The sequence below is a fragment of the Trichoplax adhaerens genome, genomic scaffold (genome assembly GCF_000150275.1).
Source record: "Trichoplax adhaerens TRIADscaffold_31 genomic scaffold, whole genome shotgun sequence".
Classification (NCBI taxonomy): domain Eukaryota; kingdom Metazoa; phylum Placozoa; class Uniplacotomia; order Trichoplacea; family Trichoplacidae; genus Trichoplax; species Trichoplax adhaerens.
Genome location: NW_002060971.1, coordinates 85,477 through 112,753, shown reverse-complemented (window position 1 = coordinate 112,753; position 27,277 = coordinate 85,477). Strand labels below are relative to the sequence as shown.

At 35.0% G+C, this 27,277-nt stretch overlaps 5 protein-coding genes across 5 annotated transcripts; 2 read left to right on the top strand and 3 right to left on the bottom strand.

Annotated features, from left to right (window-relative positions):
* Window positions 1–699: 699 nt before the first annotated feature.
* On the bottom strand, window positions 700–4,048 carry TRIADDRAFT_61892 (uncharacterized protein; the record flags this gene model as incomplete). The annotated part of the gene is made up of 7 exons (XM_002117824.1): window positions 700–810; window positions 888–989; window positions 1,348–1,403; window positions 1,452–1,524; window positions 1,646–1,774; window positions 1,922–2,023; window positions 4,019–4,048. The coding sequence occupies 7 exons, from the start codon at window positions 4,046–4,048 to the stop codon at window positions 700–702; spliced, it is 603 nt and encodes a 200-aa protein (XP_002117860.1).
* Window positions 4,049–6,412: 2,364 nt separating this feature from the next.
* Window positions 6,413–9,650, top strand: TRIADDRAFT_61891 (uncharacterized protein; the record flags this gene model as incomplete). The annotated part of the gene is made up of 13 exons (XM_002117842.1): window positions 6,413–6,475; window positions 6,623–6,729; window positions 7,090–7,186; window positions 7,349–7,426; window positions 7,827–7,892; window positions 8,004–8,070; window positions 8,228–8,281; window positions 8,422–8,528; window positions 8,716–8,807; window positions 9,039–9,089; window positions 9,196–9,366; window positions 9,441–9,557; window positions 9,626–9,650. 13 exons carry the CDS (start codon window positions 6,413–6,415, stop codon window positions 9,648–9,650), a joined length of 1,095 nt encoding a protein of 364 aa, XP_002117878.1.
* A 1,020-nt stretch (window positions 9,651–10,670) lies between these two features.
* On the bottom strand, window positions 10,671–15,616 carry TRIADDRAFT_61890 (uncharacterized protein; the record flags this gene model as incomplete). Its single annotated transcript, XM_002117823.1, has 12 exons — window positions 10,671–11,482; window positions 11,580–11,748; window positions 11,864–11,992; window positions 12,143–12,265; window positions 12,382–12,489; window positions 12,556–12,708; window positions 12,788–12,900; window positions 13,023–13,119; window positions 13,372–13,511; window positions 13,906–13,967; window positions 14,418–14,766; window positions 15,151–15,616. 12 exons carry the CDS (start codon window positions 15,614–15,616, stop codon window positions 10,671–10,673), a joined length of 2,721 nt encoding a protein of 906 aa, XP_002117859.1.
* A 557-nt stretch (window positions 15,617–16,173) lies between these two features.
* TRIADDRAFT_51129 (uncharacterized protein) lies at window positions 16,174–18,520 on the top strand (the record flags this gene model as incomplete). The annotated part of the gene is made up of 6 exons (XM_002117841.1): window positions 16,174–16,319; window positions 17,530–17,602; window positions 17,716–17,795; window positions 17,993–18,035; window positions 18,215–18,281; window positions 18,408–18,520. 6 exons carry the CDS (start codon window positions 16,174–16,176, stop codon window positions 18,518–18,520), a joined length of 522 nt encoding a protein of 173 aa, XP_002117877.1.
* A 1,735-nt stretch (window positions 18,521–20,255) lies between these two features.
* TRIADDRAFT_61888 (uncharacterized protein) lies at window positions 20,256–23,924 on the bottom strand (the record flags this gene model as incomplete). The annotated part of the gene is made up of 14 exons (XM_002117822.1): window positions 20,256–20,327; window positions 20,462–20,568; window positions 20,701–20,754; window positions 20,843–20,914; window positions 21,021–21,097; window positions 21,202–21,286; window positions 21,380–21,438; window positions 21,575–21,651; window positions 21,809–21,900; window positions 21,980–22,015; window positions 22,206–22,281; window positions 22,321–22,497; window positions 22,659–22,735; window positions 23,717–23,924. The coding sequence occupies 14 exons, from the start codon at window positions 23,922–23,924 to the stop codon at window positions 20,256–20,258; spliced, it is 1,269 nt and encodes a 422-aa protein (XP_002117858.1).
* Window positions 23,925–27,277: the final 3,353 nt, after the last annotated feature.

Sequence of the window (27,277 nt, the reverse complement as noted above, 5' to 3'; positions counted from 1 at the left end):
ATGTTAGTAGTTATTTAGTCTACAGACAGTAGCGATAAAAATGTTAACATGAGTATTACGTCAGTAATTCTGTGTAGAAACTAGTATCACCAGAGCTGACAAGAGCGATAGACAACTGCAGCACTGAATCAATATTTCTCCAGGATAACCAATAAACGCTTTGATTTAGTTCGTTCTTGCTATAATACTGTTAAGGATATGCATTTACTTTGATACAAAATGTTTCTTGATAACATAGTATTGCACTTCACTCTACTTCAGGGGAGAAAAAGTTATTACAGGAAAGATAAATGATTAGGGATCAATTTAATTGTGATTCAAAGATAAAAAAAAGGAAAAGCTATTCCCTTTAATGGAAATACATCACCACTAAAGGAAGAATAAATAATATAGTAGAGCATTTTGTTGTATATACTGTATCGCCATCATGGCACTCGAGTAAGTCATGGCAGGCATACGCTTAATAAAGATTAGCGTTAACATTACTGGATTGATAGAATGTTTTTTGCAATATAAATAACAAGAAACCACCAAGTATAATCAATTATATCAAATAGTTAGCTTTTTTTATCCAAAAATGACTAGAAATATTATCATTTCATGCAAAGTCGACATACACTAATAAGTACTTGATAACTATCAGATTTTTCTTTTTCTATCTAATCAATTGAAGATATAAGTTACTATACAATTTCTCAGCTAAGCCCAATCACAATCTCCACTAGCTTTATTAAAAACGTAGTCATTTCCACCTATGTTCATGATACCATCTTTTAAATGTAGTTTCCATTTCGATCTGGCACGAGTAACCTAAAATAGATTTTCAATGATGTCAGTATCACATTTCTAGCAATCACTACAGTAAAATATTCAGAACTCCAACCAACCTTATCATATTGACAAACAATAACATTATCGCATTCAAACGAGTCAATATCGTCTTCATCCGAAGCGTCATCATCTGTATTTAATGGCTCATCATCCTCAAGCTGCCATATATCGTATAGGTCAATAATACAGAGGGTTTAATAAATGGAACTATTGCATTATTAGATGGTCATTGTTGTAGTAGTATGAATAACTGCTACCTCTTTGTTAGCTCCGTCATCGGCATATGCAGCTTTATCCGAAGCCGGGCCAGACTCTGCTTCGCTTTCATCAGAAGATACGGCCTCTTCATCATCATCTTCATCATCGTCATCATCATCGTCGTCTGCGCCATCATTTTGATTTACTACTCTCCTGGAGGTATTCTAATTATAGTAATATATACACATTACGTCAGAAAGTCCATTTCAATTTTACAATTTGATTGCAATTGGTAAGTAATAACTTGTTGAGATTTACTTTAGCCGATTTTGCTCCAGTACTTGCAGAATAAGACGGAAATTCGGAGGCATTATCTAATCAAAGAAAAATGTTGATTGGAGAAAGTCATCAATGACACTTACTTAATAAGCACTTGGTTTGAGACGTAAATATATATACACTAAAAGTACCTTTGCTATGCCTGGTATTATTAACCTAAGTTAATTAAAATAGTAGAATTATGTTAGCCAGAGCATAAAATCAAAGAATAAACAATAAGTATTATACCATCGACTAGAACATTGCATGAGGCAGACATTTCCTACGTAGTCTTTACCTGAGATAAAGCGTCTATAGGAAACCTATTGCCATGTGGGTACATAACATTTGATGCACTTGCTGTACGTTGATCTTCGGCAACAAATTCTTTGACCGATCTCGATTGAACAATTTTAAGTTCCCACTGCTAAGGTATAATTATGTCAGATGTTATTAACCTTACTAGGTATGCAATGGATCATGAATTGACCAAAAAAGTTGATTATTCAATCGGCCAGCAACGGTTGTCCAATTTATAATACTATTTATGTAGTTATTTTTATTTTTTAGTTACCGATTTTAACTCTTGTAAAACTTGTTCATCGACACCACGATTTAGAAAAGATTGGCGTATACTTCTAATAACATCATTAATAACGTAATGGTAGAGACCAGCCTAGAAGTCATATCATGTCAAGACGATTTAAACTGCTACACAAATATCATTCAATAGCCTATTGATACTAATTTTAATACAGCATTCTAGCATTATGATATCAAATACATTTATTCGATATACTACTGTACAATAGCAGTGATTGCTAAATATTAGTGGATATCTACATGTACGTATAAGCGTCTCTTGGAATACAGTAGATCAGTTACTGTTTGTATAGAATCCCCTCTTCTATACAGTCTAGCGTATGAGAACTAGTACTTTACTACCGTCAATATTGTAAAATATTCTAATGAAGTTCATGTTCATCCCTTTCGATATCAGGATAGCGTATTCTTGTCTCCTACAGACTATATCCTACATAGGGAATTAGACTAAAAATACCCAGTGATCTTGTCATCCAAATGGATTGCATGCATATCACGTAAGCAAAGTAGGGATTATTCAAACTATGTGAAGGGGGCACAGAGAGTCAAGTCAAAACAAGTAGGTTGAATTGCAACCTTTGCCAACAAGGAATACAACACAAGGTCAGCGTAGTTCCACTTTAAACTATGTTATTTCTACCGCATAACCAGCACGGTAACCTATAGTATTTTTTAGATTGAGCTATCTTAATGCAGCAGCAGTAGCGAAATCGACTGTATAAGTTGTGATCAATCCCGAAATTGGACAACCCTAGATAAAATTGGTTGCTAGGCATTGCCCACTGATTGTTGGTATCGTTTGGATCTCGACTGAAAGGATTCTCAATATGATTTATAGAATAATTAACAATGCTGTATAGTAAATGATTTAGCGCTAGAGTATGAGAAATGGTAGTTCAATTACAGTAGAAGATTGATGACAGCTGCTATCAATACTATTGAGTACAGAATTGTAGCAAAAGTAGCTTACTTTATACGTTTATCAAGCTTCCATCGTGCTATTGACTATGCCAAAAGTGGGAAAATAGTGTACGAGTACATTGAAATAAGGATATGCTAAGTGAAGGAGTTTAGCAGGTGAGTATGAAGAAGAGCTCCATGCACAACAACCACGATCATCCTGATCAGCCATGGCAAGTTGGATTTTGAATCTTAAGATAGATTGAAAAGCAAAGTTGTCAAAGCTTGTTTCCGTTATAGATTGTGTATTCTTGCGAAGTCAGTAAGACATGCTGTACTACTAGCATGATCAAGCTACCTATTGCTGCAGTTGTAATTCCCCCTTGATTTTATCAACAACATGCACTTGATTTCACAGTTTCACTCCACGCTACTATGACGACTCATTGATGATTGACTGTGTTAAATTCTTCTAATTCTCAGCCATTACCATATTTGATCTCGATTCAGGATCGACTGTCGCCATGTTGTGGAACCACTTGGTGCACAGCTATTTATGTTGCATCTGTACTATGGATTGCATGTTAATTGCGTGCTATGCTTTGGAAGCAAAGCATCAGGATAAGGTAAGGCAATATAACGTTATAAAATAGTTGACTATTCGCTATGGATGTTGCATCTCGTCCTTTGCTAGGGATTGCATGCTATGATTTATATTAGTTGTATGCTATGCTCTCAAGACAAAAATGGACGATCAGCTAGCCAACATGGCGCTATGAAACGGTTGACTATTCGCCATGGATGTTGCATCTATACTAGGAATTGCATTTTAGTGGTGTGCTATGCTCTCAAGGCAAAGAATGACGATAAAACAGCAAGCATAGTGCTATCAACTGGTTGGCAATTAGCCAATACTAGTGCATCGGTTCTAGGCATTTGCATCTTTGTTGTTTGCTCTACTTTCAAGACAAAGGATGAGGCTAAAGTTAGCCCAAGATGGCTAAGATTTGAGTCACATACAAGCGGTTGCAACACCGGCTACCGCTGAGCCTGGCTCTCCATACGCTATTTTTTTTCGATCTCCATCGAAGGATAACGAACATGCAATAGTCCAGAAACATCGCAGTAGCTACTCATCTCTATCTTATTCAGCTTAGAAGCGACTTACGGGAGTGGATTCCTTGCCTGCTCCAGCCATGACCGATCGACGATGACAAGATGAGGAAGGTAACCTTGCAAGTTGGCGATAATAGGATTATGTATAGCAATAGACGGTTGTCTGGAGTAGGACACTCGTTGTCTAATTTTTTCGGCCTTTGTTGATCAACGCTTGGATGTTCAACAGTCTAAACCAAGGATCGAATCGTTGGTAAGATCGATTGCAATAAATCGAAGAAGGAAAGACTTAATTCCAACCAATGAATGCCCAATCAGGGCAGCAGAAATAGCAAATCCCTTCGTCTACAACAAGAAAGAGCAACTTTTTTCCTGGACTCTTGTAGCTCGAGTCGACATTACCAACTCCGTCGCCGTCTTTTATATTGTGGCTTTCATCGATTGGCCCTTAGGGGGGGGGCAATCTCAATGCCAATTGTAGCAGCTTGGATTGGATTGGCTGAAAACGCATCGCGTTGCTTTGCGACATCACAATGCACTTGGGGCCATCATCCGTCTTTCTTGTCTGTCTGTTTCTTTTTGTTCTTTCCCCCTCTTCAAAAAACTGCAGTCGTTATGGCAAGGAAACAAGAGCAACGGATAGGAAAGGAAGGATGGACGGTAGGCACCATGGCATCAACAAGTCCCTGCCATCCGTGACGCTATTGTACTGTAGACTACAGTAAACAGCCGGTCCAAAAATGATACTACTGTACACTGTACACTGTATAGTACTGTATTGGTGGCCGTATTAGAGAGGGGCGAGCAATGGGCTATCCTTTTTATGGTCATTCTGGTAGACGCTATCACTAAAACCGGATACTACACTGCTCCAAACCAACCACAGCTTCAAGTTGCTCATTTGGATGAGAATCGTAGGCAGCTATCGCTTCAGATAGATGTTTCAATTCAAATGGCCAATAAAATAATTGGCCCCGCATTTTGGATTGACTATAGTGAACGACCATTTCATTTTCCTTCTCTTTCTTTTTCTTTTTAGTACAGTAGTCCCTGATCCTGTGGCGGACTTTTCCTTTTTTCCCGAAATCCCATAAGTTCACAGCGGAAAGACAGAAAGACGGATCAAACACGCTCAGAGCTATACTGTCTCACATAGTCTCACGACTCTCACGTACTATACTGTACTGCAAGCAGCACTGAGCAGGACACTACTGTACAATCCAGTACAGTAGTTTGTACTCTGTACAATCGCGATTTTATGTACTGTACACTGTATGCAAGTACTGTACTACGAAGTACTGTATGTGCAGGTACACAAAATCGCTAAGCTTCTACGCATGGGCCAAAAAAGATTTTACTGTCCATCTACAGGCGTATACTTGGACTGGCAATCTGCCACTGACGGCGTCAAGGTTGCATTCTTGCAGCCAAGATACAGCCTGCACATTTCGGCCATCAACAGTCGTTGACAGTGCTTTCTTAATTGGATATTTTGACCCAGTACTCAGCCCAAATTGGCGATTGAAATTCAATCGCCAATTTGGCTCGTCTCTTTTCCAACGCAGTACAGTACTGTTATACTGTATAGATCTTAAAGGTATCGAACCGAACCGTTCCCAGCTCCAGTCCAGTACAGTACAGTGTACAGTAAAAGTACTGTAATCTGTGTACTGTACACTGTAGTCTACTGATTCAAAAGGTTTCAACCTTCAACTCCATCGAGATTTGGCTATGGTCGAAGAGAAATTCCTCTGCATGCCATCCACCAATTGGGCTAGAAATCATTCATTTCTTCCTCTCCTCCACACTTATCTGCAATCCACTTCAACACTGGCAATGTCACCACCGATTTCTCAGTTTTTTATCGCGTCTATTCTAGGAGATCCATTGATATTCCATGATTGTATCCTTGCTCCAACACTTGACAGTACAGTCTTTCTTGTTCGTCTTGTTGACAGTAGGCGTGCTGGCGTCGACTGCGCTCCAACTACCATCCATGCATTACCAGTGCAGTAGATTTAGGATTAAATGATTGCATGCCAGTTTGCTAATAGGATAATGGTATAGCGGAGTGAACAACTTGACTGCAGTCCTTGTCAAGTCAAGTTTGAATGATTCATGTTGAACCAATCAATTTGAACGCAAGCTGTGCTGCAGGACATGCTATAGTCCTGCTGTACGATACAACCGACAACATGATAGATCGTAGAGTAGCATGCAATAGGCCTAGCTTGATCAACAACACCATTTGTGCTTGTAATCAAGTTAAATCGATCAAGTATGGATAATGGATTGTACTTAAACTGTGCAAGGTAGAATGAGACAGTAGGATAGACTGTAATAGTGACCTGTATACAACATTGCGTTGAAAAAAAGCCTTCACTGCAACACCAATGTTTCTTAACTGCGTATCAATGCAGTTCGTAATAAAATAGGCAGACAAGCCATGGATCAATTTTGTGCTAAAATAGTCCAAAGCAGGAACAGAGATCAGTTAGCGCCTTTCCTTGTAAGTCCATGATAGTATTATAAATTGTCCTTTGATCAGGATAGTCTTTGGCGTGATCGAATACAACGTCAACATGAAGATATCGATCTATTTCGTTGTAATATCTTTCTCTTCAATATGTGTATAATACGCGTCTATATTATTTAGACCGTTGGCGAGACTCAATATGCCTTCATTGCTCAGAATGGTTTATATTTTGGATGCACATCGTCATCCGATTTCGCCCCAGCGTTCACCATAGAATTACTCCAGAGGTTTGTTTTGATTTATAAAGTATTCCATTCTACAACTTGTCAATACCGATATGACTTACTGTATTCTACTCTAGAATAAGAGATTGATACTAGTCCTCATACGATACCTTGACTACTGCAAGACCTTATTAGCCAAGTGTCGATCAATAGTTAATTAACGTATCTTTCCACTGGCATGCAATAGATGCTGTATATTCTTAATCTGACTTAAATGACATCCATTTTTACTGATTGTCATTGGATAGTGGCCTACGCCGTAGCGATTATAACAATGTTGATAAACTACCTTCAATGTTCCTTTATGCTATATTAAACAATCTTACAACAATAATCCCATCCAAAATTTCAATTCTTTTCTAGGATTGCTACCGTAATCAAAGATTGTTGCGGTGAACTATCAGAAGAAGTTATACGGGCCAATTTTGTTTTCATCAATGAAATCATCTTGGAAATCTGCGTATGTTTATACTTCTCTACTCATTAGTAGCAAATGGATATATTTTTGTCATGTATTGCCTATCGCCTATGGCCACTGACAGTCGAGTATAATGATAACATATTAGATACACCGAAATGTATACGAGTTGATATTGATAATTATATCCTATGCATACATTAGGACTTTGGCTACGTACAAACTACTTCAATTGATGCGCTAAAGCCGTGTATTTATTCTGATGTTGAAATGGTTAAACAAGTACCAGGATATGAACTATCATTAAGAAACACAATAGTAAATACCATTTTTAAATTCTAACTTTCACTCAAGTACAGTAGATTTACCTACAAGTAAGTATACAATAAAAATGTCTAATTTGTCCATGCTAATAGCCCAAATTGGCAATTTTTATATATGGTGCTATAGTTAGGCCCTGCAAGTATTAAATCAACTTCTAAAACTGCTCCAAGCCAAGTTAAATCCAAACCAATTTCAATTACTCGCGGAAATGTAAAGCATTCGTTTTATATCTATATGTAATCTAGAAATAAATGGTATACGCGTACTCCAATCTTGTAATTCTAAATTCAATACAGAATTGAATAAGCGATTGTTTCCGCATTTTATGATAACATTACCTATCATATGATATTTTCAGCCTGAAGGTAGCAAAGAAGTGTACGTAGATCTGCGAGAAAAATTAAACGTTGTCTTTGGTGCCAACGTAATGACTTTATAGCAAAATTGTTAAATTATTGCCTGCTTTATAGTAGCTTTTTCAACATAATCAAGTAATGTCTCTCTAATGCTCCAATATGGATGCTATGATCACCAGGGTAGCATCATTAACTCAGAAATTAATGGCTGCATTGAAATTAAAAATTATGTCCAAGATTCTCCAGGTCTGAATGTTATTATTGTTTATACAATTCTCAACTTTGCCTTGTAGTCTTGTACTAGCAGTTTTGCAAGTGTTTTTTGAAAATTTTTATACTTAAACTGATTGAAACTGGTTTATTGGTATCTGTAATAACACTATTAATGGCTATTTGTTCGTAGAAATTAACTTAGGATTACCTGATGATCTGGTTATTAATTCTATCGATCGATTAGGTAATTTTTGTAATAGCAGTGTAATAATTGATACTGCCTATTTTTACTGACATTTCTTAACAACTGTAAATCATTAGTACCAGCTGAAAGAACCAATTTCTTCAATTGCACAATACTTATCTGTTAATCTTCTAATTTAGGATATGATCATGGCATATGTTTAAATGATTGTAACTTTCACGAATCCGTAGAATTGGATCGATTCGAGAAAGAACGCGTCATTAGTATGAGACTACCGGAAGGCGAGGTAACTTATAGCAGCCCTATCGTATTTATTTCTTAAGAAAATATATTGAAGTTGACTTTTAATTGTAGCTAAAAAGTCATCAAAATTTTATCTACCTCCATCCAAATTTTTAGCATATTATTTCAAGACCTGCTATCTAGTAATTATGAATTATTTCGAAATTTTGATACCCTCTTAATTTACTTAGGCAACCGTCATGAATTATCGAATTTCTGGTATTGATAGCAATTGCTGTCCTCTACGTTTATTTCCTTTCATTGAACAATCCGCTAGTGGAAAGTTTGTAATAATAATACTGTTCCCATATAACGTTGCAAAATTACTTCTTTTTATTTACAGTTGAGTAGCACAATAAAACCTAACATAGAAACTTTTACTATTATACAGAACGTTTGAAATTTCATTGAAGCTCAGCTGCGAAATACCGTCAACATAGTAATCAGCATGACAATGATACGCAGTTTTATTTATGTGATAGTTAAGTTAACGTTATTTATCGAACTCTTTTAGTTATGCTATGAACGTTATAGTCCGAATGCCTGTACCTAAGGCGACGACAAGGTTTTTGTTTTGTCACATTATTCTAAATCTGTCGGTAAAACATTATTACATCAATGTTTTTATATTTATCACTGAAATACTAAAAAATTAACTCGTGCTTATCTAGTGTATCATTGCCAACATCTCGACCTGGTCAAAATTTGGAATATGTATCGACTAGTAAAATTTGTATCTGGAAAATCAATAGAATTTATGGCGGATCTCATACCGCAATTTTTCTTAAATTAAATTCTGATGAATGGTCTAAATCATCACGTAAAGAAATTAATCCCCTCAGGTCAATTGAGAGTTGCGCTTTCATTATTTATTGAAAATTCAAGAGTTTAAAAGCTATTCTTTTTTATGTTATAGTATCGATTTCGAAGTACCAATGTTTACCTGTTCAAAATTTCGTATCACTTACTTGAAAATTAACAACGCTTTGAAAGGATCAAACGTCAATCGCTGGTTAAGACTCGTAACTCATAGGTAACTAACTTATCAAATTATGCATAGGAAGAGCTATTGCTAACGCTTACAATTCTCTCATCATATAGTGGATCTTATGAGATAAGAATGTGAAAGAATATCGTGGCGCAAAATTTGACAATAAAAGTATTATACTTTGGCACTAAAGTTTTAAAGTTTATCTGATTAAAATTGATATCTTATCAGGTTCGGTTGTGTATATAAACTATTTTACAAAATAATTGTACAGTACATACGGATACAACTCTGCTTTACGGACAAACAATTTCGCTATGTAAATAGGATGTGTTAGCTTTATAATTAGGTACAAAGTTGGCTTAAATCAATCTATTGTATCGCTGAAACATGTTTAATGTTAAGTTTAAAATAAAAGGCATTAATGTCAATATTTCAGTTTCTTTCAATGTTACTACGACCTGTCCATGTTTTGCGCTGGAAAAGTAACCTAATTATTGATCCGATAGTTCGTATGATTACTACGTATTTCATTCACTGCAGGTATACTCTAAGCTAATGATACTGTTGTATCGTATTGCGTGCACTTATTGACATCAATGTAAGATCAAGTTTCGGTATCTAATTCTAAAGACTGCATTCTTAACTAACTTACTGCACATTGTGCACAGATACAGCCCATTTCATATATAATAGGCAATTTTTATTCATTCAAAAGTTGCAAATAGATACGTCTACCACTGAGCCAGCGTAAATCTCGACTTAAATCATATCATCAAGGATGGGCTCGCTAGGCAACAATCAAGCGTAAAAAGATGACTTGCCTAAGTTATGATTTCGTTTGGTGATAATACGCACAGACTTTAGCTACGTGTTTAAATTAAAAAGACACATTCAACTGTATAGGCAATTTTTAATTACAACTGAACCCGGAAATAAACGAGCATTACGTGGTCACTTCTAAATAAATCACTTCGTAAAGAAAGGAACATATTATACAGGTAATAAAATAAGTGACCATCAGAATACAAATAACCAGTAAAAGAAAATGAAACTTAAAAGATATATAACTGTTACTAAATGGGGCCTGTACAACTAGTAGATTTGTAGTAATACAACATGGTTATCTTATTCAACAATTTTCAGAACAATTATAATTTAACTACGTCTGTAATACGAGTCACTACTTGTGCTGTTGTAGCCTTGGCTACTCCTGTTGCTACTACTATGACCAGAGAATCCACTGCGATTGTACTGATCGTACGATGATTGGCTAGCATAATTGCTATCATAATGGCGACTAGGGTTGCCACTGTAACTTGATTGGCTATAACTTTGAGGATACTGGCTGCTACTACTGCTGCCGGAGTAGCCTTGACTGCTACCATAAGATTGCTGATAGCTCTTACTCTGATCGTAGCTGCTAGGATAACTCGAATTTTGTGAATAGTAATTAGGTGTTCCACGATTTTGTCCTCCGCTATAATAACTTCCCCCACTATGCATGCTATGTGACTGTTGTGGGACACCGGGATGCCTGTAAGATGAATCTCGTCCACTACTGTACTGGGAACTGCGATAATTGTAATCGTTACGATCTCTAGGACGATCTTGGTATCCTGATCCTCTGTGCGAATGTCCCCGCATTCCTCCTGAAGGCCGCGAACGGGGAGGCATTCCACGTCGCTGATCCTGACCAGGTATCCATCGACGTTGTGAAGAGTTTCCCATATTGCGTCTGTCCTGATGACTATTTCTATGGCTCTGGTTTGAATGACCATGCCTATCTTTACGCTGCCTGTCAGGATAGTATCGGTTATAACTATCCGTGCGTGGATGCTTGCGCGATGAGCCACTTGATGATGCTTCACGATGATAATCGATTACAATCTTTTTGGCAATTTCTTCGCGCTCTTCCACGTACTCTACCGCTTCAAAAATGTCACCAACGATTGGTAAAGTGAAATTGACTAACGTAAGGAAGATATTGCAACAAAATCTCAGTATATACAATATAAGATATTTTGAAAAAATGCTAACAATATAAATAAGCATCGAGCTACTTACACTTCATCTCACGGATTGTCTCAGATGGAATATCTTTATTCTCCTTCTCTTTTTGTATCGATGATCGCTTTTGTAATTCATCATGCCTGGGAACTACGATAATGGCCTTTTTTCTAAAGCCTGCAAACCAACGCATTTTATTCTTCTGAGCTGAAGCGTAAACGTTCGTCTAGAAACAAAGGATGACATTAATATTCATATAATAGAATTAAATGTTAAAGTGCATTCTTTAAACAATTTTATTATTAAATAACTTCCAATAATAACATTGCAAAATTGCAAACCTGGTCTAAAATATAATTCCTTTTCATTCTACCAGCTACTTCAAACAATTTGCCCAAGCACTCAGTAGATAAGGAAATTAACTCCTGAAATCTGCCTTGATAATTATATTTGCGTTGCAAGCCAGTAACCTATGTAAGTAAGAAAAGTCATTTTAGCAATCGAGAATCTTTTTTCTTCAACATTCTATATGATAGAATTCCATTATTAAAATGACCAGGAAACGAGCCATTTTCATTTAAAGTCTTATAAAATCGCAAAAAAGGTTCCTATTCACATACCCTCATCCTTTCCATAATCAAATTAGTGCCTAGCACGTAGAACCTCTTATCAGGATTATCCTTTGAATGTTTTTCAGCCCAAGTTGTCTTTCCAGCACCAGGAAGACCGATCATCATTAATACCTAAGCACAATGCCCGTCAATTTAGTAATTGCAGGTAGTAAGCTATGTAGTTATCACACCTAGTAGTAGGTAGTGCTGAGGCTGGCACTGCTTATCATTTTATAGTGGACTGTTACCTCACAATCATCATCCTTTGTTGGTCCAGTAACTGCCCTTTCTAACTGGTCAGGGCGCAATCCTCCAATGTAACTATAGCCGTCAGGAGGATTATACCATATTTCTCCCTAAATAAGTCAAATAAGAGCCATTACTAAAGAGAAATAGCTATGCATTCTCGAAAACATCCATACCTCGTTCCCGAAATTAACTTGAACTCTTGCATTCTTTAGATAAATATGAGGGAAGAGTGCTTTACCGCTTAAATCAACAGCTAACTGAAATGCAGAACCCAAGTCTTCACCATTCTTCATAAAGCCCACAGTACTAGGTTCCGATTCAAGATCCTAAAAAGAGGATTAACGAAATCATAACATCATAACTAGAACAGAAGTTTGGCTGATATAGTGCACACGAGATAGTTACCAAATAACAGCCTATAACGTCTCCAACACCAAATTCTTTACCATAACTGAAAAAGTTACTGGTAGTCGCTGCTTTTCCTGAACTTCCAAAGCCATAAGAGTATTTATCTTCACCTGTAACAAAGTCATTAAAAAAGATTAATAAGAGTGTATCCGTAAGGCTTTCACGCATATATCGTATAGCAATGCGTAAATCAAACGACAACCTTATCTGAGATTTCTATAATACTACTAACCTAATTGAAAATATGGACTGTCCACTGACCAACCGACACGTAGAGCATTTTTATGAGTTTCAGGATCCGGTAATTCAACCGAGGAAAATTGCAAAATCTTTATCGAAAAGCAAAGATAACATACGTTAAACAGACGCAGCTTAGCAGACAGATACTGATTGATTCTTGATTGAATAAGATTTAGAATATCAAACAATATGCAAAAATAGGAATAGTTAAGAAGTTTTTCTATACATAAAGTAGCCATTAAAATATCTAATTTGAATAAATTAGAATCATTTCTATAGATAAGTATTCAATCGATGTTGATACTAATAATTTTTAATTGTTGAAAAAGTGGAATATCGACCTTGATTTCATAGAAGACTTTGCCACTTTTTGCGCCGTAGGTTGCACGAATACCTCCCCATAGATATGCAAATCCACCTTTATAATAGTCTTCGGTAATTAATCCATCCTTGGAGATTTTTACGTGCAAATCCGAATTGTCTGTAAGGAAAGTCATATAACTGCTTAACAACGGGTGAAATTTTTGGCATTAAGTTCAACTACTGAAGACAATGGCTGCATAGGAATTATAAAGTTCATTACTGTCAAAGCATATATTGTACATCCGTGCAGTCAGTTGCATCACTTAGGCTATCAATTTATACAACTCATGCAGCCGATAGTACGTTATGAATAGCTCATTCGATACTGAAGTATCATAACAATATAATAGTACACTTAGCAGTCTAGACAGTACGAATACGCAAAGTATTAAGAGTGGGAAAATGTACTAGTTCATAAGTAATTGACTATTTCCTGAATACTGTAGGAAAAATTTAAACAAATTTGCTCATTACTCTCTTTCGAGCTATGTAATATAAAGATTGATACATACATCGATCTAGCACAAATGCCGACTCGTCGAATTCTTCCGACCAGAAATCACTTGGCTCTTCGCTATAAGTAATAATATTTAAAATGGGATATGGATTAATTCGTTAATTGCAATACAAAGAAGATAACATTTTAGATTGGAATTTGACATGATAAAATCTGATGTGTGATATTGATTAGATCAATAGTAGCAGCATGACATTTAACAAAAGATACAATAATTACTAGACTGTAATTTACAGTATATGTAATTGTAAGTAAAGATTGATGAATCGCAACACTCAATAAGTACTACAAATAACATTGCATCGAATTGTTATCGTTTTTTTATTCGACTGTAGCGTATATCCTAATTAAGTCCTTATGACCCCAAACAAGTAACTCTTCCTTATGAAGACGTTAACCCACTTCTGTACATATAAGGCTATCAAATAGATAAGTTCAAAAATTTTTTCCCATCAAGCACGGAAGGTGAATTAGATAGTTGGTAATTCGACAAGTAAAATAACTAACCTTTGTCGTGATGTAGACTTGCTATCCGCTTCTACAGTAGAAGCAGGCATATCGTCATCAGCAGCAGCGCTATTGCCCTCATCCTGATCTTGACCAGTTTTGCTATCATCAGCATTATCCAATGCTTCATCAGCTTTACGTTTACGACCACCAACAGCAGTAGTCATGCTTTGCTCAGGCTGTTCCATTTTATTTACTTCGTTATCACCCGTAGATTCTTCAACCATAGGCTTAGAATCAACAACAGCAGCCATTTCATTGGTGGCTTCTTCAACTCCTTTGTCACTTTCCTTTTCCGACGTAGCTTGACTTGTAGCTTCTACTTGTTGTGCATTATTACTATCACTCTCTAAAATTAATAAAAAAAAAGATCGTAAATTAGATGACAAGTATGATTGAAAAATGAATTCCAGACGATGATCTATCTATAACGACTTTAATTGGACCAGGTATTGCCTAGTCCTATGCATGCACTAGTCAACAACGTCTTCCTATTCACGTTTTCTAGCGTTCTATACTGTCTAGTAACTTTATCTAAAGATAGAATCATTCTCGTTATCATCACCGTATTTCAGTAGCAATGATTTGAAACTTCATCTTTCAATGATGAAGGATCGATTGTAAAACTATCTTTTGTACTACCACCTCGTTAAATTGGCGTCTAACTAAGGTCATTTTGACTGATATCGATTCCTTTCTTTAATTCGACATCACTGCTAGACGCTAGCATTACCTTCAATATCGCGCTGATCAATGGTAGCTTGTATTGCATCCGTTGATTGATCCTCTTCTACTACCGAGATATTCTGAATCGGTGTTGATGGTTGATTATCATCTGCATTAGCGGCATCATTAGCTTGACGATTACGTGCGGATTTTTTCGCCATTTGTCGTTTAGAAGGAGATGGTCGAGCATCCAGTGTATCATCGATAGTAGTATCTTGTTGGCTAACATCCATTTCTTCCTCAATCGACGACGACTGTACTTGTACTACTTCTTTCTCATTGTCACTAGTATCTTGTACTGGCGATTCAATAGCTTGTTCTTCTTGTTGGGGTGAATTTTCACTTTCTTCTTTCAATGCATTCAATAACGTCTGTAATAATGCCGCTTTATTACCTTTTGGAACGATGCCACGCTTACTGATTTCAGTTCGCAATTCAACCACTTTTAGCTTTCTTGCTTGTTGTTCATCCATGTTACAATCATTCAATGATAGTAGCAATAACTAAAACAAGGGAAAAAATACAATCTAAAAGGAGAGAAAAACAAGCGTAAGCCATTTTTTTTCAGTTTTTTCCTACTCATCGCACTCATCGACTACACAAAAAAATCATCCAATCACTAGCAAAAAATTGCCTAAAACAATCCTATCATGACATGATCAATCTCTAATAATTCTATCCATCTCTAATCTAACCATAGTGGCAATCATTGGCCAATTTTAATAACGAATCAATCATTACCTAATGGATCTGTGAGAAGAATTAACTTATCCAACTGTTGACTGCACAAGACAAGATGGCGACCCCTAGACCAAATTTTTCCCTTTCACTATACAAAAGCAGTGGAAAGCACACTTTAGTATGAATAGCCCCACGTGCACCAAGTGAGCATGCTCTAGAGATGGTGATAGCGTGGGTGTCTGTCTGTCAGTCGACGACAGACGAGAACGCGGCGCCAGAACAGGTCCCGATCGGGAGACTAGAAATGCGCATGCTTGATGGGTCGTCATAGCGACTAAGACAGCACAAGATGGCGACAAGTGCAGCAGCATTACTTTCTCAAGCGGAACGCGATCGAGCGACGGAAAATGAAAATTTAAGGGCTGAAATTCAAAAGAGAGTCTATGATGCTTTTAGTATATTTGATCATGAAGGAAATAAAACCGTGGATGTTAGGTAATTCGCTTGAATAGTACGTGTAGAAAGAGCAATATGCGGTACATGAATGTATGGATGGGATAAAATCCGGGTGATGATGAATCAATCATAAACAAAACAAAACTAGGCCAACAAGATTCTAAAGGCCTATTCGGCTTATCTAGTCCATTATATCAGGCGTACTATATCATTGATCAATCCTTACCTTAAATTGACTTTCAACTGTAAAAGTTTAGTCCAGTACTGATTCTAGGCTTTCTAGACTATTGCGTCCGGTATACAACATCATGGATCAATCATTAGGTTAAATTGATTTTCAATTACAAAGTTTAGTCTAATACTGATTCCAAATTTATTGTCATTGATATTCAATGTATATTGTTAGTCGATGATAATGTATTTGCCGCAACATAAAGTTTCTATTTGCTGTAAATTTATACAACTAGTTGAATCTGAAAGGAATATACAACTAGCGAATAATTTCAAACAGATAACTTACTGAACATCATACAGCTTCTTAATATTAATAATCAATTTACTTTCAACTGCAGGTCTTGTTCTATAAATATTATTGACGAACATATTATAAAATTGATTCAATCTCAAATATGTATATAACTATCAAACCAATCTAGTCAGATAGGCTATTGAGCATCATACAGCTTCTTAAATAGTAGTATAGCTAATCTACTTACAACTATAAACTTCGTTCAAGTACATTCATTCGCAATTATTGCAGTTGTGTTTTCCTTAGTATAAACTTATTATTCATTGCATTGATGTAGAGGCTATATCATGATTGAGTATTACTCAGCATATTCTTATCAAAACAATTAGCGCAGATATGAAACATTAAGGACGATCTTAACACTTAAAATCAACCTATCTACAGATCTAAATGTCTGCTTAGATATTAATTACAAATACGTTTCTCACTCATAAGTCTCATTCGCAATTGTCACAGTCATATTTCCTAGATTAGCAATTAAATATCCATTGCATTAATGTAGGATTTATGTTATAATTGATTTAATCTTGTTAAACATATATCTATCTAAGCAATTAGCATGTTATAGAACATTAAGAATGATCTTCATGCATAAAATCGATGTACTTACAGTAGTGCTATAAACTTTGCTCAATACTGATTATAAATGTATTTCTTAATTAAATAAAATTTAAAAAGTCATATGCTATACGTTAAATGTCGTATGCTATAATTTATTAGAGAAATAGGTACGATCATTCGGTCACTAAATTGTTGTCCAAGTGAAGGAGAATTGAATGATATGATCACAGAGGTACAGTCCTTGCCTTAATGCGAGAGCATTTATAAACTTATACTATGTTGGTCACATTTAATTATGTATATCGTAAGATATCATATTTTCTATCATTATAATAATTACGATAGATGGAAGAAGAAGAACCAACTGGATACATTAAATACGAAAAATTTGAACCAGTCATGATGAAAGTTATCCTCGAAAGGAAGTAAGTAAATACTAGAATGCAACAATAATATATTGCGTATTATGTAGATGTACATTATATATATTGTACATGAAGCGTAATTATAGTATCATCTGCTGTATGACTTTTAACAAATCTCAATATTTATTTAATATATCGCTTAAAAGTTTAACTGTAGTGCATATCATTCATACACTCTTTAATAATTTCAAACGTAGATATAAGCCCCAAAGTGAAGATATTCTTATGAAAGCACTCGAGGTAAATTTAAAGCCAATAGTAACGAAAGCAATCAACTAAAGTGTAACTGACAAATGCTAATGCATTATCCTTGCTAGTTTACTAACATTATCTATTTTCTGTACAGTCATATAGTATCATATTTGCCAATGTTCGTACTGATTCATACCATATCATTTTACTTTCTTTCATTAAATCAGGTGTTGGATCAAGAGCATAAAGAACATTTAACAATTGATGAAATTACTAAGTTTATGACCGAATATGGTATTTAATTAGTTAATCAATCAGTAGATAATTTTCTCTAAATGTTTATACCTATAATAGATGAAATTGATTCTCAACATAACATGGTGATCTGATAAGATTCTCTTCACTTAACGTATATTACAGGGGAAGCATTTACTCAAGATGAATTAGAAGAAATGAAATCTGCAGCTGTTGATCAAGAAAAAGGTGTCATCTACTACAAAGATTATGTATCACTCTTAGTGGTTGACGAATGATGATAATTGTGTACAGTATGTGTGACAACCTCGTACAAATACGTTGTTAAAAGTGGAAGTACTGATAATATGATCATACTATCGATTAAAAATTAAGAATGTTATTGATCTATTAGTATAAAATGCAATTGATTTTGTCAACTATGAAAGTACATATCACGTATGCATATTTAAAGCTATTATTATGCGTATGGTATCATTGATTGTATTATTAACAATTCGCTTAGATCAATAAGGTAGTATAATTAAAGAAGATTAAATTTTGTATATATATATGTTATACATACTATTACGTCATAGTCTTATATGATATTCTCAATTTCTGTACGTTGACTACCCTGTAGTAATGTATCAATCTTGTAAATATTCTGTAGCGACAAAATATCATAGAATTTTAAGTTTAAGATAAAATATGTACGTAATATTTAGCCAAGGTTTACAATGGAAAGTTCTTCTTCCAACTTGTAAAAATGAAATATGGTAATGACATAATAAAACTGTTATACGATTGCTTTATTACGGAGCCTTATTAGTAAAAATAAGCAATTACACCAAGTTTTACACATAGTAGAGATTAGATCGCAGATTTAAATAACTACCAAACAGCAGCCCATAACAACTTCCGGTTTTGTAAAGGGGTATTTTTGAATGTATATATAATTACTTTATTCATTTAGATATTTTATTATCAAGGATGAAAAGTTTGTATTGACTAGGCTATAGCTAATTAGCTACTTCTATCCGCTACAGTTCTTATTTTTACCTTATGGGCTATTTTTATACATCAACTCTTTACCTACTTTAACTATTTTACTTTGCCGGTATTTATATGTACAGTACATCGAAGAGTGACTTTACTATACTATTCAAGTAAACGCTTATAGTCAGGCTATAAATAATATTAATAATAAATTTTACCTGTCCCTAAATGTAGTACTGTTACGTATTTAGGCGATCATGAATCGTTTACAGATGATCAAACGCATTTTATTTTGGATAGACGAATATCTGATATGCTAAAAACTTTCTATACAGTTACAGTCTTATTACATAATATACTTGCATATCTCATAACTACTAAAACTATCACCCAGAGCCATTGCAGACACTTAGCTAAGAATACATTGCTAACCGTAAAGAATAATTTTTCGATCATCTTATTCTATATTATCTAATCATTGTATTTAGATGTAAGCTTCAAAGGTAAGTTATCATAGCAGTTATTTATTGACCGACATTTCGCTTCCAAAAATTTATTACTAAGCTTTTCTATTTCTTTATCTGTGCGATTTTCTTAATGTCATATCATTATTCAATATTTCATGACTTCATTACTATAAGCGATGCATTAAATCTGTAAAAAGAATCTGCCTATTCTTTACATTTGTAATTTTGCACTCTAGATCGAGGCATGTACGCGTATCAACAGGTGCATAAGCCCTATGAAAACGTAAAATGCAGCTGTTGAAATTATGCACTACTTACAACTCTGACCTTACACAATGTAGGAAAGTGCTAGAGTGATGGTAATAAGGTCAAACACATTAGCTCTAAAAATCGCAATCTGCAGTTAACTGGTACGCTCATTGATCGATAAGTTATAACCATCCGCAACCGCAGTTACAGCTCTAATGTACTGCTAATGTTAAATAAAATTACGGACACCCAGTTCATTTTAATTAAGATTTTATCATCACATTTTTATAGAACGTGCTATATTTTATCACGAAAACGATTACTCTCCTAACATTTCCAAAGTAGCTCCTAATGCCCAACATAATTCAAATTCGTTTATCTTCTTTCCAATCTATAAACAAGAATAGAAATATTGTTAATTGCGAGGCATTCTAATCAACAACAATTTTAAATTTAGTAATAAATGGCTGATGTAATATCAACCGCTCGCTACAGATTATTTTAACAAACTCTTTTTTTACTTACAGTTAATTTAGATTGCAAATCCAATCCAAAACCCTCAGTCAATAAATTTATAATGTACACGGAATCAAAACATAACATATCGTGATCTCTTTTAGGTTTATTGCACTCTAAAAATGACCAAATTTGAAAACGTTACCATCAATTTGCTAATACCATCGATGCAAAAGTCATTAACAATACACATAATTCATTCCTTTAAGTAAAACTAGGCAGAACATGTGTGTCAATAATACGTTTACCTATCTTTGCTGCATCATAAAACTTCTGTATATCGATTTCTCCACCTTTTGCACCTGCAATGAATACATAATACGTGCTTTATACTAAGTAGTAGCAGCAACACTCACAACCTCAGAAATACACCCCATACTGCCTACTTACCAATAAGGTGAAGATCAACAGCAATATCGTAATAATATGAGAAAGCATAAGCTTTCCGAACTTTCAACTCCTCTACAGAACACATTTAAATTACATTGAAAAGAACTATTATCATCTTTGTAAGAATACGACCAAAATAATGTTTACGTATAATATTGAAGTAATTTGACGTAAGTACCAATCTTATCCGTTTTCGGGTAATTTTTTACTTCCTTCATACATTCCTCAAATCCATATTTTTCATCCGAAGGGTTACTATCAATCAAAGTAAAAGACATATCGAGTTACGGAAAAATACATTCAACAGAAATTTCAGAATAAAAGAACATACAGGATTAACATTTATGTTGAGTACAAACCTCACATTATTTTCCACACCAAAGTCTTTCCAAGAAAATTTTGCTCCAGATGGGGAGCAGGCAGTAACAAATTTACCATCCTTGCCTACGTTGCAAATTCGAAAAAATTTATAGTTAATTATTACGCCAGACCTTTTGGCAAAATAAAATATATCTTAGCCAAGTGTATGGTACAAACTTTTGGGATTTGCAGCTAGTACTTTTACTCTGGCTACTTTCAGGCCCATATCTTTGTAGCTATAAGAAATGAAAGTAAAGGAAACGTTAAAGGCTATTACCAATTGATAGGATAGCTGAGTAAAGAAGGACAGTCATAGATAACCCCTGACTATTATCATTATATGTATAACATACAATGGTAATACTTCTTTACCTTTTAGTAAATAGCCGAAATTTTTGTTCTAGCACTTCATCAGTCTTAATGTCCTCCTTAAATTTTTTTAGAGTTTTCTAATTTTCAAAACGAAAGACGCAATGATTTTCCAAGCGGATAATAGAAGTATATTATACGAAGCATCAAGAAGTGAATTATTCTATCACAAATATTAAACGCTATATTAATTAATATCCGGTCAACATTTTAATGATATATCTAATGATTATCAACCTCATCTATTGCTGCGAAGGTTAATTGAGTCGATGCACCTCCAAGATCGAGCGTTCCATACGATGCCTCAGTATTGGAGCTATTCAGTGTACCTAAGGAAAGAACGTTAAAACGTCATGGAATCTCTCATCATGTTACACGAGTTGGCTATTAACTCAGAATAAAATATACCTGTTAAGAAATTTAGCGTCTGCCAAGCATAGATACCTAAAAATACGCATAAATGTGACTATAAGTTCTGCTCCGTAGATTATACTACCTATGCACTCATTACGTTGAATACTTTGTAACTAAAAAAACCATTGACTATTTTAGTTCAGATCATGTCCATTTAAATAACCCTGCCATCAAAACAGGCATGCCATAAAAACAAACAATGACATTTATTAGTACTAACCTTCATTATCTCCACTAAGTATAGAAACATAGCTTTTAGGCTTCTTAAAGGGTGATTTCTTAATGACTTCACGAATCTATGTATCGTATAAGAACCTTCAATATTCAACACGTACCGATATAATATGCTGACCACAATATTTGCATACCGTATCTAATAAAGCGTTGGACTGTTTTTCCGGTAATCGTCTCAATCCAGCAGTTGCAAATAAGTTGATAAGACATGATGAGACTTGGCCTTTCGGAATTTTAGGCATTCCACTATCGAGCAAAGCTTGAATTTTTTCACCGGCCTACAGTATGAGCCCATGAGTAGAGAATTAAGCATAGTCTTAATGAACAAATTTACTCCGATTTTGATATTAGAACCACCATTAGCGATCGATCGAATAGTCCAGTAAGGTGAAATCAAGATATCGTTCTGGATTTACTGTAGCAGTCAAAAATACTCTACCTTTTCTGAATTATTAGCAAAAGCACCAATACCAGGTTGATTTTCCTTAAAGTATTCATCAATTAATCTTAAAATGCCTAAACACAATGATAAAAGTTGTCTTAGTGATTTGGTATTGTAACTGTGTGTAGGTGATGACAGCTTCAGCTAGTTGTACAGTATAGTTGATCAATATACTGTAGAAAATGGAAACAGTTTTAGATGGCTGCCTTGAATGTAGCGCCAAATCATGCCATCCGGCTATATGTATAAGGTATAAGTGCGTGGAGTAGACGTCGTACCAGGTGAGTCATTTCCTATTCAATTTAACTTTAGTCAAGATTGGAGAGTAGGACCAACAAGATATACATACTTGTACGTCTAGTCTGTGTATCATGTCAATTAGACACGTCGATTAGCTAAAAATTGCAATTCTACTGTGTATTGGAAGAAAGCGATGGAATCTTTGCACATGGAGAATATTAGGAAAGCATTGAATATGTTACGTCTAACGCTTTGTCACGATTAAGGTATGGTTGTGCGATGTCTACTTGTACAGTATTATCCGAGATGGACAAGAGGAAGGGAAAAACAAGGCATATTAGCAATTTGGTACAGACTAGGAAGGCTACCATTGCCTACAGGTATTCCATGATGGGATGATTGATGAAGCAGACAACCCAGTACAATTTAATGACATAGTCCATTCGTCCATTCATAGAAAAGAAATTGTAGTATGGATCGTCTTATTGGCTCGATGTGGATTGCGTAGGGAGGGGGGATCCGTCCTTGAACATCATAACTATGGACAATTCGATTCAGTTATCCATGTGATGATGATGAAGGAGATTTTACAAGTTCTTGTCTTGAATGGACACGAGGTAAAGGGTTAATTTACCAAGTTGATGGATAGTAGTCAGTCAGAAGAGTAATATGCGTTATTCATTAGTGTGTACGTCATCAATTCAACTGCAAAGTTATCATTCGTCATCCTTGAACAACGATACAAGTTAGCACAAATGATAGCCTCCACATACATGCTCTATCTTGCCCTTATTTCTACAATCATCCTATCCTACCTTGTTCACTTTTAGCAAAGTGATAAATGTGAATCCGACTACCCGTACTTCCAGCATCTAACATAGCAGCATAAATATGCCTATCACCGTTCAAGGCAGTGGTCGATTTCAAGCTGGATAACGGTGAATCGGGATCAAACGACGAGGCAGCATCTCCCCCTCGAGCGTAGTAAATTAAGACTATCAAAAATACAGCACCGATGGCCATGAAGATTGGCTTCTTATGACGTGCTAATTTGACTTTACTTCTGTCGTTAACGCGATGGCGCATTGAAAAGGAGATTACCAATTTAAATAAATAAAATACTAATTTATAAGGCTTTTAACCATTACTACCAGAGAGGAAAACACTTTGCAACTTTCCGTCCACTTGTACATACGTAGTCTGACCAAGTGAGAAAGCAGTACGCATGCGCCAAGAATGCAATGTGGCGCTTTCTCCACTTTTGACGATCTAAGATTCACAGTACAGTATTTGTACTCTACTCACCAAGTACTTAGTACTGTACTTCATACCAACAGTGATACTGTACACTCCAGTTGGACTAAAGACGTCTGCGCATGACTGTACTGGACTGTAACACGATGGAGGTAAGAAGGGGAAGAAAAATACAGTACACGTACAGTACAGTACGGTACAGTACTCAGTATGGGGTAGAGGTGTCACCAGCATACTGCATGGTGTACAGTAGGGTGTTGGGTAAAAAAAAAAACCAGTGCGCTTACAGACAGGCATGACGGCGTGACTGGCAAAAATGAGTTCGACCGAGCGAGCGCATATGCACTGTCTATGGCAATTTACCGCTGTACTGCACAGTACAGTACAGTACAATATACTAGTCCACTATAGAGTAGAGTACAGTATAGGATGGAAACAAAATCAATCTAGATTTGATAGGACGAGGGCCAATTTAATATACTTTGCAGCCTTCAATTCCTATACAATCCTATATTACGTTGATATGTAGAACAACATCAAATTAATCCAATACAGTAAACTATCTGTTTTCATATGTATAACAACGTCAAATGAATCCGATACAGTAAACTATCCGTTTTCATATGTATAACAACGTCAAATTAATCCGATACAGTAAACTATCTGTTTCGATATAGTATCTGTTTTCATATGTATAACACCGTCAAACTAATCCAATACAGTAAACTATCTGTTTTCATATGTACAACACCGTCAAATTAATCCGATACAGTAAACTATCCGTTTTCATATGTATAACACCGTCAAATTAATCCGATACAGTAAACTATCCGTTTTCATATGCATAACAACGTAAAATTAATCCGATACAGTAAACTATCTGTTTTGATATATTATCTGTTTTAGTAAAGTATCTGTTTTGATATGTATAACACCGTAAAACTAATCCAATGCAGTAAACTATCTGTTTTCATATGTACAACACCGTCAAATTAATCCGATGCAGTAAGCTATCTGTTTTCATATGTATAACAACGTAAAATTAATCCGATGCAGTAAACTATCTATTTTGATATAGTATCTGTTTTAGTAAAGTATCCGTTTTGATATGTATAACTCCGTAAAACTAATCCAATACAGTAAACTATCTGTTTTCATATGTACAACACCGTCAAATTAATCCGATGCTGTAAACTATCTGTTTTAATATGTATATATACAACACTGTAAAGTAGCAAACCTGGATGCATTCCAGTATTCAACCTCTATAATCGCAATACACCAAATAAAAGCGGTACCATACAGCATTAGCTGATTTACAAAGGCGACCAGCCTGTAGTTACTTCCAAGTTATATTGGAAATTAACCGAAAAGTCAGCTAAAGATGCTCACTTTAAATATACTAAAGCCTCAAATATTAGACTAAAGCTATTTGGAGAGCATCATATTTAGATATTACTGTTTCCTATATCATTATTGGAAAAAATTCTTTATTAACAGTGTCAATATGATGATGCTTTATCCAGATACTTCAACAACTTAAATGTGCAGTTGGAAATTTTAGGAGAAAAGAACTCAAATATTGCAGATCGATACTATGATATTGGATCTGTCTATTATAGTCAAGGCAAAGATGAGGATGCTCTTTCAATGGATTGGAAATGCGTAAAAATACCACTTGCAGTACGATCGCTTATATCTAGCATAAAGATTGTAAATACGACGCTGCTATATCAAATTGTTATAAGGGCCTCAATCTCGGTCTCAAAGTATTGGGTGAATGCCATTTAATGACTGCTACCTCAATTAAAGAATTGGATTTATCCATCTGAATCGATGCAAATACAAAGATGCGCTATCTTGGTATCAAAAATGCCTCAAAGTTCAATTGTATGTACTAGGAGAAAATAACTTAGGCGTTACTAATATATATAATAAAATTGGATCAGTATATTATTACCAGAACGAATAGGTAAATTCTTTATCGATGTTTAATAAAGGTACAAATATTCAATTACAATTGGTAGTAAAGAATAACTTAAAAAGTTACAGCTTCCTACAACACCATTGGACTAGTTTATCAACAGCAGTGTCAGTATCAGTATGCAATATCCTGGTACAAGAAAGCTCGACATGTTAGACTAAAAACATTAGGAGAATAATATATCTGTTACTTGGCTTGAATTCATTATGGTGCCATCTAAAATTTTTAAATTTCCGTTAGCAAGTTGATAAGACCAACAACTGACTTTTAGACTTTGGGCTTACCTAATTAATAGAGTAGATATTTGCTACTAATGGCTATTACGTAACATTGGGATAGCAGCCGGAAAATAGATTATATTAGAAAGTATATTCAGAAAAGCACAATATTTTTGTAAATTAGTAGACTTCAATATAGACAGGACCAAAATAATTGAATTAAATACTACTCAGTAGCATCATATTTGCAGCATAAATTTTTAGCGTCCGTATCTAGTACGACTGAGTGCACTAATTAACGATTCGATCTACTACTAGGGATCGCACCTTGATATTTTCGTTTTGTAATAGTAATAAATCTATAACGAATCGTAATAATGCAATTAGTGAAGCTAGAGTATTTCTTAGCAAAAATATATTTAGAAATGGAAATAGTAAAATTAGAACCTTGACCGAAGGATATTGCCATTACGGTTAGTGTGTGTATTATATGCTGAGTAGCATATAATGTTTTATAGGAAGCTTTGTGATATGATGAGAAGTAGGTTATTTGGCTATTTTGCTCTAGCCAGTCGATTTTATTCCTTGAACTACTGCTAACACGGCTTAATTCTACCGAAATAAAATATATTGTAGCGTGCACATTCAAGTATTACCTTTGGTATACTTCAATAACAGAAATATCTATAGACGCGTAAAGTAATGTATCAAATAAATTGTTATCGACAAGCATTAATCTATATAGACGACTTATTTTTGAACATTATGTACGGCACACTTAACCAGTGACCTGAGATTTAATCGATAGAATACATCAAAAGCATTCATCTTGACACAAATATTTTATTATCCTGTATGAATAATACAATTATTATGCTACACTACTATAAGCAGCTGTTGAAAGGATGTCTAGAGTTAAA